Raw genomic sequence first — 13,627 nt, 5'->3', positions numbered from 1 at the left:
ACTTTCTCTATACCACTCATGATTTTACAGACCTCTGATATCCCCACTTAGTTGCCTCTTTTCCCAAGCTGAAAAGTCCCAGTCTTACTACTCTCCTCAAATGGAAGCCGTTCCATACCCCTAATAATTTTTATAGCCCTTCTGAACCTTTTCCAATTCCTCATATATACACACACGCACAGCTACCACTGGCTCAGAAGGCAGGATCCACCTGGCAGGTGTGAATCAGAAAGTCTTTACAACTTTATCCTAAACCCAAGTACATAGTCCATGTTCCTCAGTCCATCCACTGGCTCCAGCACCAGTGTTTTTGCACCTGTTTAAACATATTTAGCTTTATCAGTACAACTTTCTCAGTTTTCTTTACTTCCTAGTTCCAAGGGCAGTTATAACTGAAAACTTTCAAGCCTTAATGTTTCTTCTAGTTTTTAGATTAGAAATTGAGGTATTCTGTACCCTGAATAACTATGATACCTGAGAACTTGTGGATTTGTCAAATCCTGCTGTGTCACCAGGTAGAAGCTAGGCAAATGATGGAACAGATTTTAGTGATAGTTTTAAGTGTTAACACCTATTTAACGCCAGTGCAGCTGACAGCTCCACTGTTCAAGGAAAGGTGCTTGACCATGCTTTCTCTCCCAAATTAAAGACCTTGAATTTGACTCAATCTATGGAGTAGAATAAAACCTACTCCCTACTTTTATCTCTAGTGATACAGAGACTAGGGAGCTCTGGGAAAGGACAGTAGGAAAGCAGGGAACCATGTTAATGCTAGTCAGGCTTAACTAATGTGGGAAGTTCAGAAGCTGCCATGGGAGGAAGCATGCAGAAGGCCATTCTGCAGGGCTCTTTACAGTGTCAGGCCTGGTCTACACCAGGAAATTAAGCTGATATAACTACATTCCTCAGGGGTGTGCAAAATCCATATCCCAAAGCAATGCAGTTAAACTGACCTAATCCTTGGTTTAGACAGGAGAATTCTCCCATCAACCTAGATACCGCCTCCCAGGGAGGTGGAGTACCTACACAGACAGGAGAATCCCTGGCACCAGCATAAGTAGTCTCTTCACTAATGCACTACAGCACTGCTGCTGTAGTGCTAGTGTAGACAACCTCTCAGTAAAGCAGCTTCCATGCTGATTTGAGTGGCAATTCGGAACAGCAAAAAGCAGAACCAACTCAACTTCTAGGCCTTTGTACAAAAGTAGCAAAAAAGGGTACTTCCTCCTTAGATGTCACCTTCAAGATTCAAGTTCAGCTAGAATGGATTTACAATGATCTGATTTGAGGTAGCTTTACTAAGGTCTTGTCTACACTTAAAATATTACAGTGGCTCATCTGTACCACTGTAGTGCTTCACAGGTAGCTAGACACTACCTACACTGAGATGGTTCTCCTGTTGGTGTAGGTAATCCACCTCCTCAAGAGGCAGCAGCTGGGTCAATGGAAGACTTCTTCCATCAACCTAGTACAGTCTACACCACGGTTCAACCAGTAAAGCTACATCTCAAGGGTGTGGATTTCTCACACCCCATGAGCTGTAACTATATGGATTAAAATTCTAGTGTAGACCAGGCCTATACACCAGAGTGATATATGCAGAGTCACAAGAAGATCTATTTGTTCAAATCCATAATATGAATATTGCTTTAATCTCCCAGACACAAGCCTACATTACTTAAGTCACATGGTCATCTCAACTGAGAGCTTGACATCAACACTTTGGTTCCAGGGAAGCTGTGCCAGTAATCCTTGCCCTGCAGCCCACAAGCCTACAAGCCTTCCTGTAAAGGTAGACTGTTCATATCTTGCCCACATTGCATCTCCCTTGACTCTTCCCACCTCAAATATTTGAAACATGGCCTTGATTCACGGGCAGAAGAGACTTCCACTCAATATATTGATACTATGGTGATGGGTACTCCAGAAATGTGATGTAAAGTCGCATGCAAATTAGATATAGCCTTCTAGATCTTGGTAGCATAAAGACCACACATTACTAGCACAAGTGGTTTACTAGTTAGTGAAGACTAGCCAACAAAGAGGTAAGATTCAAATCACTGCAGTGGATGCTGCCACAAGCTTTGGTACAATACCTTCATCTCTGCTTCCTTGGTCAAGTGATACTGGGCTACTCCAACTAAAGCATCAGTGCAGAAGGTCTGGAGAACCAGCTCCAACAAGCAGCATCTGTGCTGATGCAGGATGAAGTGACAGCATGGAGAACTGTTGAAGCATTAGTCTTTGCAGAGAGGGGTCTTTCTGTACTGGGTTGTCTCCAACTGATTGTGCAGAACCAAAATTACTACATAAAAGGGTGACCAGATAGGGTTAAACAAGCCAGTGCAAGGATGTGTTTAGTTTACCAGAAGCATGAGCAGCCTCACTCATAGCCAAGAACATACGTATTTAGACATATGAAGCTCCCTGAAGTGCCTACACACAGCTACTACTGAAAGAGGAAACAGGATGGGCTAGAGTGACATAGCAGGAGGGAAGCTGGATCACTGGCTCAGTCTTGAGGGATAGTGAGACGAAGGGTTTTCACTGAACCCAGAGATGAGTAGCAGGGCTTCATGATAGACAATGGAAGCGACGACTCAGAAGATTAGTCTGAGGACATGAACCAATGAGCCAGAGGTGAGGCCCAGCATGAGTTAGTGACCAAAGGGAGTTCACTTCTGAAGCCTCACAGCTGGCAGATGGTAAGTGGACACTTCTGGTCTCTTATGAGTTCCAATTGGATTTTAACTGGCTTTTTCAGCTGAGACCACATTTCAAGAGGCCCAGTGAGACTGAGCTCTCCTTGCACTGAGTGGGGTCTCACTTGGGGCTGAAGTATGCTGATGTATGGGGGTACTTTGCAATAATGCTGCTCATGCTGGACTTAGAATCATAGAATATCAGGGTTGGAAGGGACCTCAGGAGGTCATCTAGTCCAACCCCCTGCTCAAAGCAGGACCAATCCCCAATTTTTGCCCCATATCCCTAAATGGCCCCCTCAAGGATTGAACTCACAACCCTGGGTTTAGCAGGCCAAAGCTCAAACCACTGAGCTATCCCTCCCCCCCAACTTCCCTTAACCAAAGCTCTCAGCCCTGGAGCCTGAGCCAGCTCCATCTAAGCTTGCTGGAAAAACTTTTTTTAGAATGTAACATGACGTTTTCATGTGGGATTTGAACAGTGTAAGGAAGTCAAACATGGGTGGTCATCCAGGGTAGTTTAGGCAAAACCAGGTTCTAGATTAGGTCCTTACCTGGTCTAGAATAGTGAGGTTTGTTTCTGCTTACCAAGCAAACTTAAGCCTTTTCCACACAAGGAACATTTTGTAGTAGCTTCCCACTGGTGCTAACCTGGGTTCCGTTCCATCACTGGCTGTGATGTCAAGAATCCTAGTACAGACAAGCTGGATTCTGAAATGGGGCTTGAAATGCCAAGGCCTGGCCTACACTGCAAGAGCTATGCCAGTATAACTAGATAGGTAAGGTGTGATTTTTTTTAAAAAAAGCAAGCCTTGGTGTGAATGCAGGTGCCTTACACTGGTACAGCTCATTTCCCTTTCTAAAAGGGAGTAAGCTATATCATATACACTTATACTGTGTAACTGCATGCACACCAGGGTTTTTGCTGCTTTAACTACACTCCAATGGCCCTAGACCAAATGGTGCCCCAGGTGAGGAGTATTTTTGGCCCCTGCCCCTCCCTACCTTTTGTTAAACTTTTGCATATATTATTTTTAATTAAATTGGTAGCCCATTTCATAAGTTCAATATACAATTTGAATGCATGGCTTATCCCTATCATAAGACAATAAATTTCCATGCTAGGATCTGTGCATCTGATTTATTTGGGCCATATATAAGCAACTAAAAATTGTTTCCTCTAAGCTTATCACTAACAAAAAACAGCACCCCAAGCCCAGTACCCCTCAAGCCCTGCACTTCAGTCAGTTGTCTGTCACCTGCCCCTAAATCCAGCCCTGACTACACTGACAGTTAAAGCAGCAAAATAAGTTTGTGTAGACAAGCCCTAAGCTAACTCCACGTAAAATACCTGGAGTCTCAATGCTCCAAATGCCAGTGGAGAAGAACTGGTGAGGGAAATCTTGCAATCTAGTCAAGACAGGCCCTTAGAAAATGCTTTGTTCTGACCAGCTGTTTCCAGACAATCTCAGAACCATTGTCAGAGACCATTGTTTTTGAGATGAAACACCATGCAATTGTGTTGCTTTTGCCAAAGTTTTGCTTTGAAAAAAATGGAAAGTTCTGATGTCAAAACATCCCATTTGCTATTTTTTAGAGCGAAGTATTTTGACTTTGTTTTGAAGCCACTTGTTTTGAATTTTGTATTGCATTAATAAAAGTAGAATCCAAGATATGCAGTTTTAATTTTGCCAAACATTGAAACACCACATTTTGATTAACCCAAAGTGATGTTTCCAGAATTTTCTCCTTAAGAATTTCAAAATTTTGGGGTTTGGTCCTAATTAGACCATCACAAAACCTCGATCTCAAAGTCCTCTGCACAGCTCTAACTGGAACCATACTGGTTTCAAATGTAGAGTGCCAGGGAGCAGACACCCCCAGGTGCAGCAAGTTTCAGTGCTGTAAAGCCCCAGTGTAGACAGTGCACCAGCACTGGTAGCTACACCCCTTGTGGAGGTGGGTTTTTTCTCTCCAGTGCATTGGGAGAGCTCTCTCCCAGTGCTCTGCTGCAACTACACAAGCCATGGCAGCGCTTTAACATTGCCAGTGTAGACTAGCCCTTAGTTGTTCAGAGAACCCTTCTTACCTCAGGCTAAGTCAACCTACACTACACAACTCCAGCTACATGAATAATGTAGCTGGAGTCAACGTACCTTAGGTCGAGTTACCATGGGGTCTACAGGAGAAAATCTCCCATTGACTTACCTTACTCTTCTCATCAAAAGATGAGCACAGGGATCGACTAGAGAGCGATCTGCAGTCGATTTGGTGGGTCTTTACTAGACCTGCTAAATTGACTGCCAGTGGATCGATTTCAGAGCATCAATCCCTGCAGTAGTGTAGACCTGCCCTCAGTGTCAGCTAGATAAGAGACCTAGACACTAGTGTTCATGTAGAAAGACTGTCCTCCATCAAACAGTTTTTCTAGCCTTGTCATTCAGTTCACAATTGGTAGGTAAAAGAGCAGTTTACAGTTTTGAAGGTGTGACGGGGTAAAGCTATCCAGCCCTTAATGCTGCCATGTTTTTCCAGAGAACCAATTCAAGTTCAACCAAACCCCCAATGAGGTTATGAAAAAAAGTGTTTCCAATCTGACTGCCAGCTGCCTTGTTAGAGTAAAACACTTCACTTCCCCTGGGGTACGGACTGTGTGGAAAGTCTGGAACACAACTTGAGCCCTGACTACCTGAGAAGAATGCTTGGGGCCTGTCTTCTGTTGCTATGCTGTTTCCATGCAGACACTGCCCAGTGATAGAAGACAGACATACAAAAGCCACTCTCTAATAAGAACTTTATTTAGGCCTCCTTAAATTCCTACCACCAAATATAAGGTGTTTAAATGGAGACTCACATACTATCACAGTAAGGTCAAGAGCACTACATTCCTGGAAACAGTGCATCCTGCAGGTTCCAGCACTTTAGCATTGAAGTTCCCATTAATTCTCACTGGAAACTGAGTGTTGGTGTTGAGACCCATTTAAGGGAATACAAACAGATTAACAAGAACCACATACCTGCTCAGATGTGAGAGCAGACCTGAACCTCAAGATTTTAGTGAAGATTTTATGAATGCCAGCTTTGCATACTGTTCCACCTCTCCAAAACCAGCTACTGCCATTTTGGTGTTAACACAAACTACACTGGGTAATGCCTCTCCTAGCAACCCAGGCTCATTAGTGTTCACAAGCAAACACCACAACTATACAAATTGTGGAATGATGTGCACAGCAAATTCCTGACAGCATCAATATTGTCACACTAGTGCACAGACAGAAGCAAGAGCCATGCTGGCTTCAGCTGCTCTGGTTTCAAACAAGTTAATTCTTGCCAAATGCAGGGAGCAGAGTGCACAATAAAGCAACTGGCCCTGCAAAAAGCAATTAATACTAGCCCTGTTAACCTCGTTACAGTCAGTAAGCAGCAGTCTGACCCAGTTCTCCCTCTCCCCTGCACTCAGGAATCATGACGTTTACACAGCTAGCCACGTTTAACATGCCTAAGTAGTCACCTAAGCACTGTGCATCATAGGCCAGGTCTACACTACAGACCTATACCTGTATAACTACAGGCTTGTGGGAGGGGAAGGTGAAAAATCCACATCTCAGCCATGTAGTTCTACTGACCTAACCCCTGGGGTAGCAGTGCTATGCTGACAGGAGAGCACCTCCTATCACCTCTGCACGAGATGGATTCACTCCAGCATAGAACTGTCTTCACTTTAGTACAGCTGTGCCCAGGCAGCATTTTAAGTGCAGACCTGCACATAGTCTTCCTGTTTCCCCATTTCCTCACTACCTTTCTTCACTGGGGACAGGACAGGGCAACCTACCCTCGTCCATCTGGCTAACATTTCCCCTTTCACCCTCACCATCTGGGCCTACCTCAGGATATCATACTAGTTTGTGATGGCCAATTAGATGACCAATTAGGTGGCCCAGAGGGTTGTGCAAGAATTTCTTGTACAGCATATGCTGTGCATGCTGTCCTACAGCTTCAGACAAAGTCAACTGTCAGGGACCTGGTTAGAACACAGGAAATCCTTACAAATCACAAACCCAGGGATTGTTCCAGCCAACTGGAACAAATGATGATTCTAGTGTTCCCAAATAACATGAAGTCCAAAACCTTCATACTGTGGAAACATGGGTAAGGCATGCTTTAGCCCCATTTTGCAGTATAATGGTGCCAACTACTGTGCCACAATTTAGACCACCACCACCTCCGTATGTGTGAGATTCTGTAGCGTAGACAGGACCCAAGCAAGACCATTTGCCTTAACTATCTTTAAGCTGGGGTGTCAGCATGCATGGGACAGAGCCTGCCCAGCTGATTTCTCTGGGTGCCCTGTGAGACAAACTGGGGTGTAATAGCATGACACAGCACTATCAAGATTAGCTACTGCACTGCATTTTAACAGACTGAATGGAGAGGGGTGAGGCAGAAGCCCAGGAATTGCTGCAAGAAAGGCAATACAGAACAGGGGAAGCAAGCACACAGGAGGATGGAGAAGCAAGAGATATAGGGCAGAAACAGTTGCTGAAGAGCAGAATGGTAGGAGTGACTGTCCCCCCAATTAAGTGGGACAGTAGAATATTAAATAGTAACAAAGGCCAGACTCCACCTTTGATCCTTATGAACCCTTCCCATTGACATTAGTAGGGGCTTTGTTGTGGGTGGAGGGGGTTTGGACTCCTACATTCATGCCCAAGCCCAAACCATAACTAAGCTGAATTTGCTCTCTCATTTGAGATCAGTCTTAAATAGCTCTAACAGTGCTCAATACCATTTCCCAGGCCAGCAGAGGCAGCACAGAAGAGTATTATATCAGTGAGGATATACTGTATTGCATAGTTTAATCTTGTCTATACTAGCCAGGAAGCCATGTTGAACAGTTCCTGCTAGCAAGATGCTGAACCATTCTGGCCATTACTGATTTACTGAGATTAGAGTGCCTATCCACAGCAGCTCTGGAAGACCACCTCTGTAGGCCAGCCTGACACCAGACTCAACCCAGCCTCACAGCTAGTTGGGCACAACAGATCTGAATGTTTTTGTTTGGTGGAAATTTACAATACTCTGTATTTAACATGTCTCAGGATTTTGAGACCCAGGATTCTCTTGATACATACATCTAAGATACCTAATAAGAACCTTAGACTACAGGTCCTTCTGAAAGGAAATGCAAGGAGTTACAACATCGCTTAAGAAACAAATGCAGGAAAACTGAATTAGTAAAGTAACTAGTGATGGGGAGCAGAACAGATTAGGAAAAGGAAACAAAAATTCCAATGGTACCAATTTCAGTGTATAGTATCTAGAGCAGTATAAACAAGTCATTGGCTGTATGAAATTTTAGTTTATACTGACTTTGCTAGTGCTTTTCATGTAGCCAGTTATAAAACCATGCAAATATGAGTTGATGTATCCCCTGGAAGGCCTCTGCATACCCCTGGTTCAGAACTATTGGCTCCACAACAGCCTAGATGCTTACTATTGCAGTAAAGTTACCTGAAATATAGCAGCTAGGTCTATGGAAGACCCCGATCAGCCCAGCAGCGTCTACACCAGGTCACCTTAACGACATTTCAGGGTGAGTTTCACACCCCTGAGCACCAGCACTATATTGGCCTATTTGGGAGAGTAGCCTAGCCCTCAGCTGTGGCAGTAAAAGGAGGCCATTCTAAGAGCTGCTGCCCATTGGGCCCAAGTGAAGTTGGGGCTTATGGAGCCCCACTATGCCTTTTGGCCCTGATTACACTCCGGACACTGCAGTAGGACAGCTACAGCACAGTGCACCATACAGCTGACACTTCCTACAACACCTTCCATTGCTCTCATTACTGTGGGCTTGTTTACGCTTGAAACACTACAACTATGCCAGTGTAAGCCCCATCTAGACAGGGTTGATCCTATTGACATAGGACAGGTAATCCACCTCCCCAAGAGGTGGTAGCTAGGTCAACAGAAGTCCTCTTGTTGACCTAGAGCGGTCTATGCCAGGGTTAGGTCAGCTTAACTGACCAGGCTTGTTGGTAATCCTGCAGCAGTAGCTAGGTCTTCAGAATAATTCTTCTATTGACCTAGCTGTGTCTACACTAGGGGTTATGTTGGCATAGCTCCAGTGCCATTCACACCTCTGAAGGCCATGCTACAACAATTTTTAAAATACAAGACCAGGCCTTAGTCTGGGAATCTCTCCAGATGCTGCAGCAAGCATCTGACCCCACCCCTCTCAGCCAAAACCCCATTAGATAGAGTCTGACCCTGGACTAACTAATTCAATATAGTGTTCTTTTGGTGAGAGAAGATAAATACCCATGGCTATTGTTAAACACTACATGATGGCATTACAGCCACTTTGGACATAATTCCCCAATATCATTTAATGCTTTAACTTACCCACTTTCTTATCTAAGACAAATAAGCTGTGCTATAATTAGAGCACTATATTGCATCACCAGAGCCACTCAGCTAGGCAGGCAGTCACCAGGTAGCTGAAAAGTGGCTTGACAAGTTACTGTGGCATACGTCCTAGTGTTGGGGGATCACTGCCAACTGTGGCTCATGTGGAGCATCATTCAGCAAAGTTTAGTAGCTCCTACAAGTAAGGGAGCAGTACGTGACAGTACAGTGCACTGGTACATCTCTGAAGCTATCCCGTTCTCCAGCTTTTGTTAAGCATATCTAGATGTTTTGGTTGTGAACAAAGCATCAAAAAGTGATCGAGTACAACAGATGTAGAGACATTTACAGAATTCAGGCAGCCTGGAACAATAGCTCTGAGAGGTCTGAACAGCCCCATTCATCACAGTGAGGTGTTAACCCACATGCTAAATGAGAACTTAAATCTCAACATTGTTAGCTAGGTCATGCCTCCTAAGTATTGTGGGGATCAGATTTGCACAATTTATTGTGAGCAACACCTAACTGACGCCACAAGAAAGGAGCATTTCTGTACCACTTAGGGCTTGTCTACACTTAGATTTTATAGTGCTCTAACTTGTTGGCTCAGGGGTGTGAAAAATCAACCCCCCCACCCCCAAGCACAACAAGTCTGAGCACTTTAAAGCACTAGTGTAGACAGGCTCCGAGCACTGGAAGTTGTGCTCCCAGGGCCAGAGCTAATCCCCTCATGGAGGTGGATTACCAGGAGTGCTGGGAGACCTCTCTCCCAGCACAAGACCACACTAGCAGCACTTAAGTTTCCAGTGTAGCCATGCCCTTATTCTCTCCCTTACCCCACTCCCAGTTAAGCAGCCAAGCAGAACTCAGAGCACACAGCTGCATTTGGCTCATATGCACAAACTCACTCAGACAAGAATTTGGAAAAATCACCTTCCATCTCCCCCAACATTCAACAGCTGGTGGGTACAGGCAATGGAGTTGAGGGCAGGGTGACCAGATGTCCTATTTTTAAAGAGGCCATGCTTTTTTTTTGGGACTTTCTTATATAGGGACCTATTACCCCCACCCCATTTTTTCCCCCACAGTTGCTATCTGGTCACCCTAGTTGAGGGGCAACATGGTCATGGCCCAACCACTTTTTGGACAGAACAAACCTGAGTGATACCTGACCCCATGCACAGGTTGCAATGCCACTCACTCAGACTGTGTAGAGCAGTAATTCTCAACCAGGGACCCAGGGCCCCCCTGGGGGGCTGAGTAGGTTTCAGAAGATAAACCAAAGAGAAGGACAGGCACTAGACTCCCTGAGGCCCAGGGTAGAAAGTTGAAGCCCGAGCCTCACCGCTCAGGGCTGAAACCAAAGCCCAAGCAACTTTGCTTTTCAGGGCCCTGGGCAATTGCCCTACTTGCTACCCTCCCCCCCCAAACAGCTCTGGCTTTTAATCTACTGGACATGCAGGAAAACAGTTGTGGCACAGGTGGGCCATGGAGTTTGTACAGCATATCGAAGGCCTCAGAAAGAAAGGTTGAGAACCCCTGGTGTAGGGGTTCAGGCTGCTGAATAGTAAAGTGGGGGGACAGATTTGCCCCCACCTGTAAATGGGGCTCCACAGTGTGGGAAAAGGTTGCACAACTGTCTTTATTTAAAGCACAGGTACTTTAAACAAACCTGTTTAAACAAGTCCTTGCCCAACTCCAGGGGCAAGGATATGGTTCTTTAACCCACACGCTAAATTCAGAAGAGCAGAGAATAACTTTCATTATGAAATGTGAAGGATCAAGGACCCATATCCTTCATGTACTTCTCAGTCTGGATACACACCTTTTAGCCAGGGATCATTACAGCAAAGCAAATCCTGAGAGGTCTGCTTGCACATTTCCCTGGTGACATCCTAGCCATATGTGCCCCAATAGGCAGCAGTAACTATGGCAGACAGACTGAAACTAGCCAGTGTTTTTATCTGACAACTTCTTATGGTGTGCAGACCTTTCTTCCTAAGGGATTTAGGTGTTTTCTTCACAAGCCCCCAATGTTTGGATTGAGCTGTACCTTTGTAGAGAGATTCTCTACAATCCAAGTCTCTTAAGATTAACTAGGAAAAACAGGCAATGAAGCACCAAGCACTAGTCTCCTTGCTCACAACAGGAGAACATAAGGGAAACGAATAGGGCTTCAGCCCAAGCCTGAAGGGAGGCTGGAAGAAATCATAGCAAACTATAGAAGAGCTCTGAACCCAAGTCCTTATGCCAATTTCTTACCATAAATAGGTTTCAGAGTAGCAGCCATATTAGTCTGTATTCGCAAAAAGAAAAGGAGTACTTGTGGCACCTTAGAGACTAACATTTATTTGAGCATAAGCTTTCGTGAGCTCATGAAAGCTTATGCTCAAATAAATGTTAGCCTCTAAGGTGCCACAAGTGCTCCTGTTCTTTTTGCCATAAATAGTTAATTCAAACTTTGATTTTCCAACCACCTTTCCAGGCAGTCTAAGAGCACGGTGGTCACTCCCCCGGCTCCTTCCCCTACCCCTGAGCAGCAGCAGGTGCGGCAGCACAGAACCGCTGTTCACGCTGGACCGGCCTCCCCCACCCCACGCTGACAGCTGCTCTCACCCGAGAAGCTGGAGACAGTGCGAGCCCAGGGCCTCTGCGCCAGGCCGAGCGGCGCCCGGCAGGGGTGAATGACCCGCAGCCAGCGCTGCCGGCCCAGCCCTTCCCAGCCGCGGGTGAGGGAGCCACAGCGAGAGCCCCGCCGGCAGCCCGCCCGCACTCACACCCGGCTCACCCTGCCCCGCAGGCGGGTCCCTCTCCGCCCCGCCGGCAGTGCGAGCCCCTCACCCGCCGCGGGCAGATCCGCAGGGGCGGCTGGAGCCTTCCCCAAGGCAGGGACCCCCAGCCCTCCTCTCGGCAGCACCGGGGCCCCATCCCCAGGCCGGGGCGCCCTGGGGGAACAGCGATGACCAAGCATCCTCCGGCGGGGGTCGCCCCGCGGCCGGCCCTCACCTGGCGTGGTCGCCCTCTCGCCGCTGTCAACAGGTGCCGCTGCCCCGGCCGGGCCGGGCGTGTCCGCGCCGGGGCGCTGCGCGGGGCTGCCGGGCCGGGAGGCGGCTCCGCCGAGGCTGCTGCTCCGGGCTCCTCCGCGAACGTGTGAAACCACGTGAGGGGGCGGCCCGCCTGGCGCTGCGGGGACCGGCCCTTAAAGGGGCCGAGAGCGGAGCGCCCCGCCAGGACCCCGCCCCACCGCTGCGGGGACCTAGCGCCGTCCAGGTCCCCAGCCCCCACCCACTCACCGCCCCGGAGCCGCCGGCCCTTGCGCCCGGGCACCTGCGCGAACTCCACAGCTGGAGCGAGCCGGGCAGGGCGGCAGGCTGCTCCCCTCCCAGACACGCAGCCAGGTCCCACAGCCCGTGCCCGGGGGCCGAGGTCGCGCAGCCCAAGCCAGCAGCACCGCGGAGAGGCGAGCCCTGGGTGCTGGACGTTGCGCAGCGAGGGTGGAAGCCCACACGCACTCCGCCGGCCCCCGGAGTAGAGCTCGCGGGCGGGCTGCAGGAGGAGCTAGAGGGCGGGTCTGAACGCCCCAGCGAGCCGCTGACGCCGGCACCTGCTGGCCACTGCACCCCACGCCCCTTGCTCCAGGCCGGCCGCGGACGGCCAAAAGCTCAGAAACTTGCGCGGAGCGACAGCGGCCAAACTGGCGCGGTCAGAGCCCAGCCCAGCGGGTCTGGCTGCGCCACGGGTGCCCTGGACCCCCCCGCGGGCCGCAGCGCCCGAGACCTGCCCCCGCCGGCCGGCCCGCTCCAAGCTCGAGCCGCCCACCGCGAGCCAGGGGCCCTGCGCAGGGCTCAGACAAGGCGCGCGGGGGGGGGTCTGCCCCCCCGCCACAGCAGCCGCTTCCACCTACCACCAACACTTCGTCACGAGGAGTCTCGCGCGCCGCGCCCCGCCCCCTCCCGCCCGTGAAAGTCAACACGCGGTCCCGCGCCGGCCAGCACGTGCCGCCCCGCCCCCGGGGCTCGGCGGAGGGAGGGGTGCGGCGCGGGGAACTCACCAGAGGGAAGGCCATGGCGCTGGGCGGGCAGGGTCGCTGCTGCGGGGCGGGTGAGCTGGCTGGTCTCTCGCACCAGCAGCAACGGGCGCTGCTTGGCCCCGGAGGGTTTTATAGCCGCCCGCGCAGGCGGCGCCCGCTTCGCGGGGCCCAGGGGGCGTCGCCAAAGGGCGGGGCCGGCCGGACAGCCCACACCCGTCGCGCCCGCCGCGGGGCCGTGGCCCCGGGGAGTTTGCAGACGCTCCCTAAGGGTAGTTAAAGGGGGCGCCGCGCGTTCTCGGGGCTGGCTTGGCTGCTGCGCAGCGGTGGAGCCAAGACTCCTGGGTTCTGCCCTGGCGCCGGGAGAGCAGCGGGATCTAGTGGTTAGAGCGGGGGGGGCTAGGGGCCTGGACTCCTGGGTTCTGTCCCAGCTCAGGGAGAGGAGTGGTAGCTATTGGTGAGAACAAGGGACTTGGGATTCAGGACTCCTGGG

At 49.3% G+C, this 13,627-nt stretch overlaps 1 protein-coding gene across 5 annotated transcripts in view; it reads right to left on the bottom strand.

Annotated features, from left to right (window-relative positions):
- CPEB1 (cytoplasmic polyadenylation element binding protein 1) overlaps nt 1-13,267 on the bottom strand; it is a 78,422-nt gene extending 65,155 nt beyond the window's left edge. For 2 of the 5 annotated variants that reach the window (XM_073363185.1, XM_073363186.1), the window contains exon 1: nt 13,159-13,266. In XM_073363185.1, the coding sequence (XP_073219286.1) occupies nt 13,159-13,173 (15 nt within the window). In that variant the 5' untranslated portion in view covers nt 13,174-13,266. Of the gene's footprint in view, nt 1-12,113; nt 12,328-13,158 lie in introns of those variants that run through there. The other 3 variants (XM_073363188.1, XM_073363189.1, XM_073363187.2) reach the window with 2 other exon arrangements.
- Between the last annotated feature and the right edge of the window lie 360 nt (nt 13,268-13,627).

This window comes from Lepidochelys kempii, chromosome 10 (assembly GCF_965140285.1).
Source record: "Lepidochelys kempii isolate rLepKem1 chromosome 10, rLepKem1.hap1, whole genome shotgun sequence".
Classification (NCBI taxonomy): domain Eukaryota; kingdom Metazoa; phylum Chordata; order Testudines; family Cheloniidae; genus Lepidochelys; species Lepidochelys kempii.
Note: the sequence above shows the minus strand (reverse complement) of the source record. Positions and strands in the feature narration are given on the sequence as shown.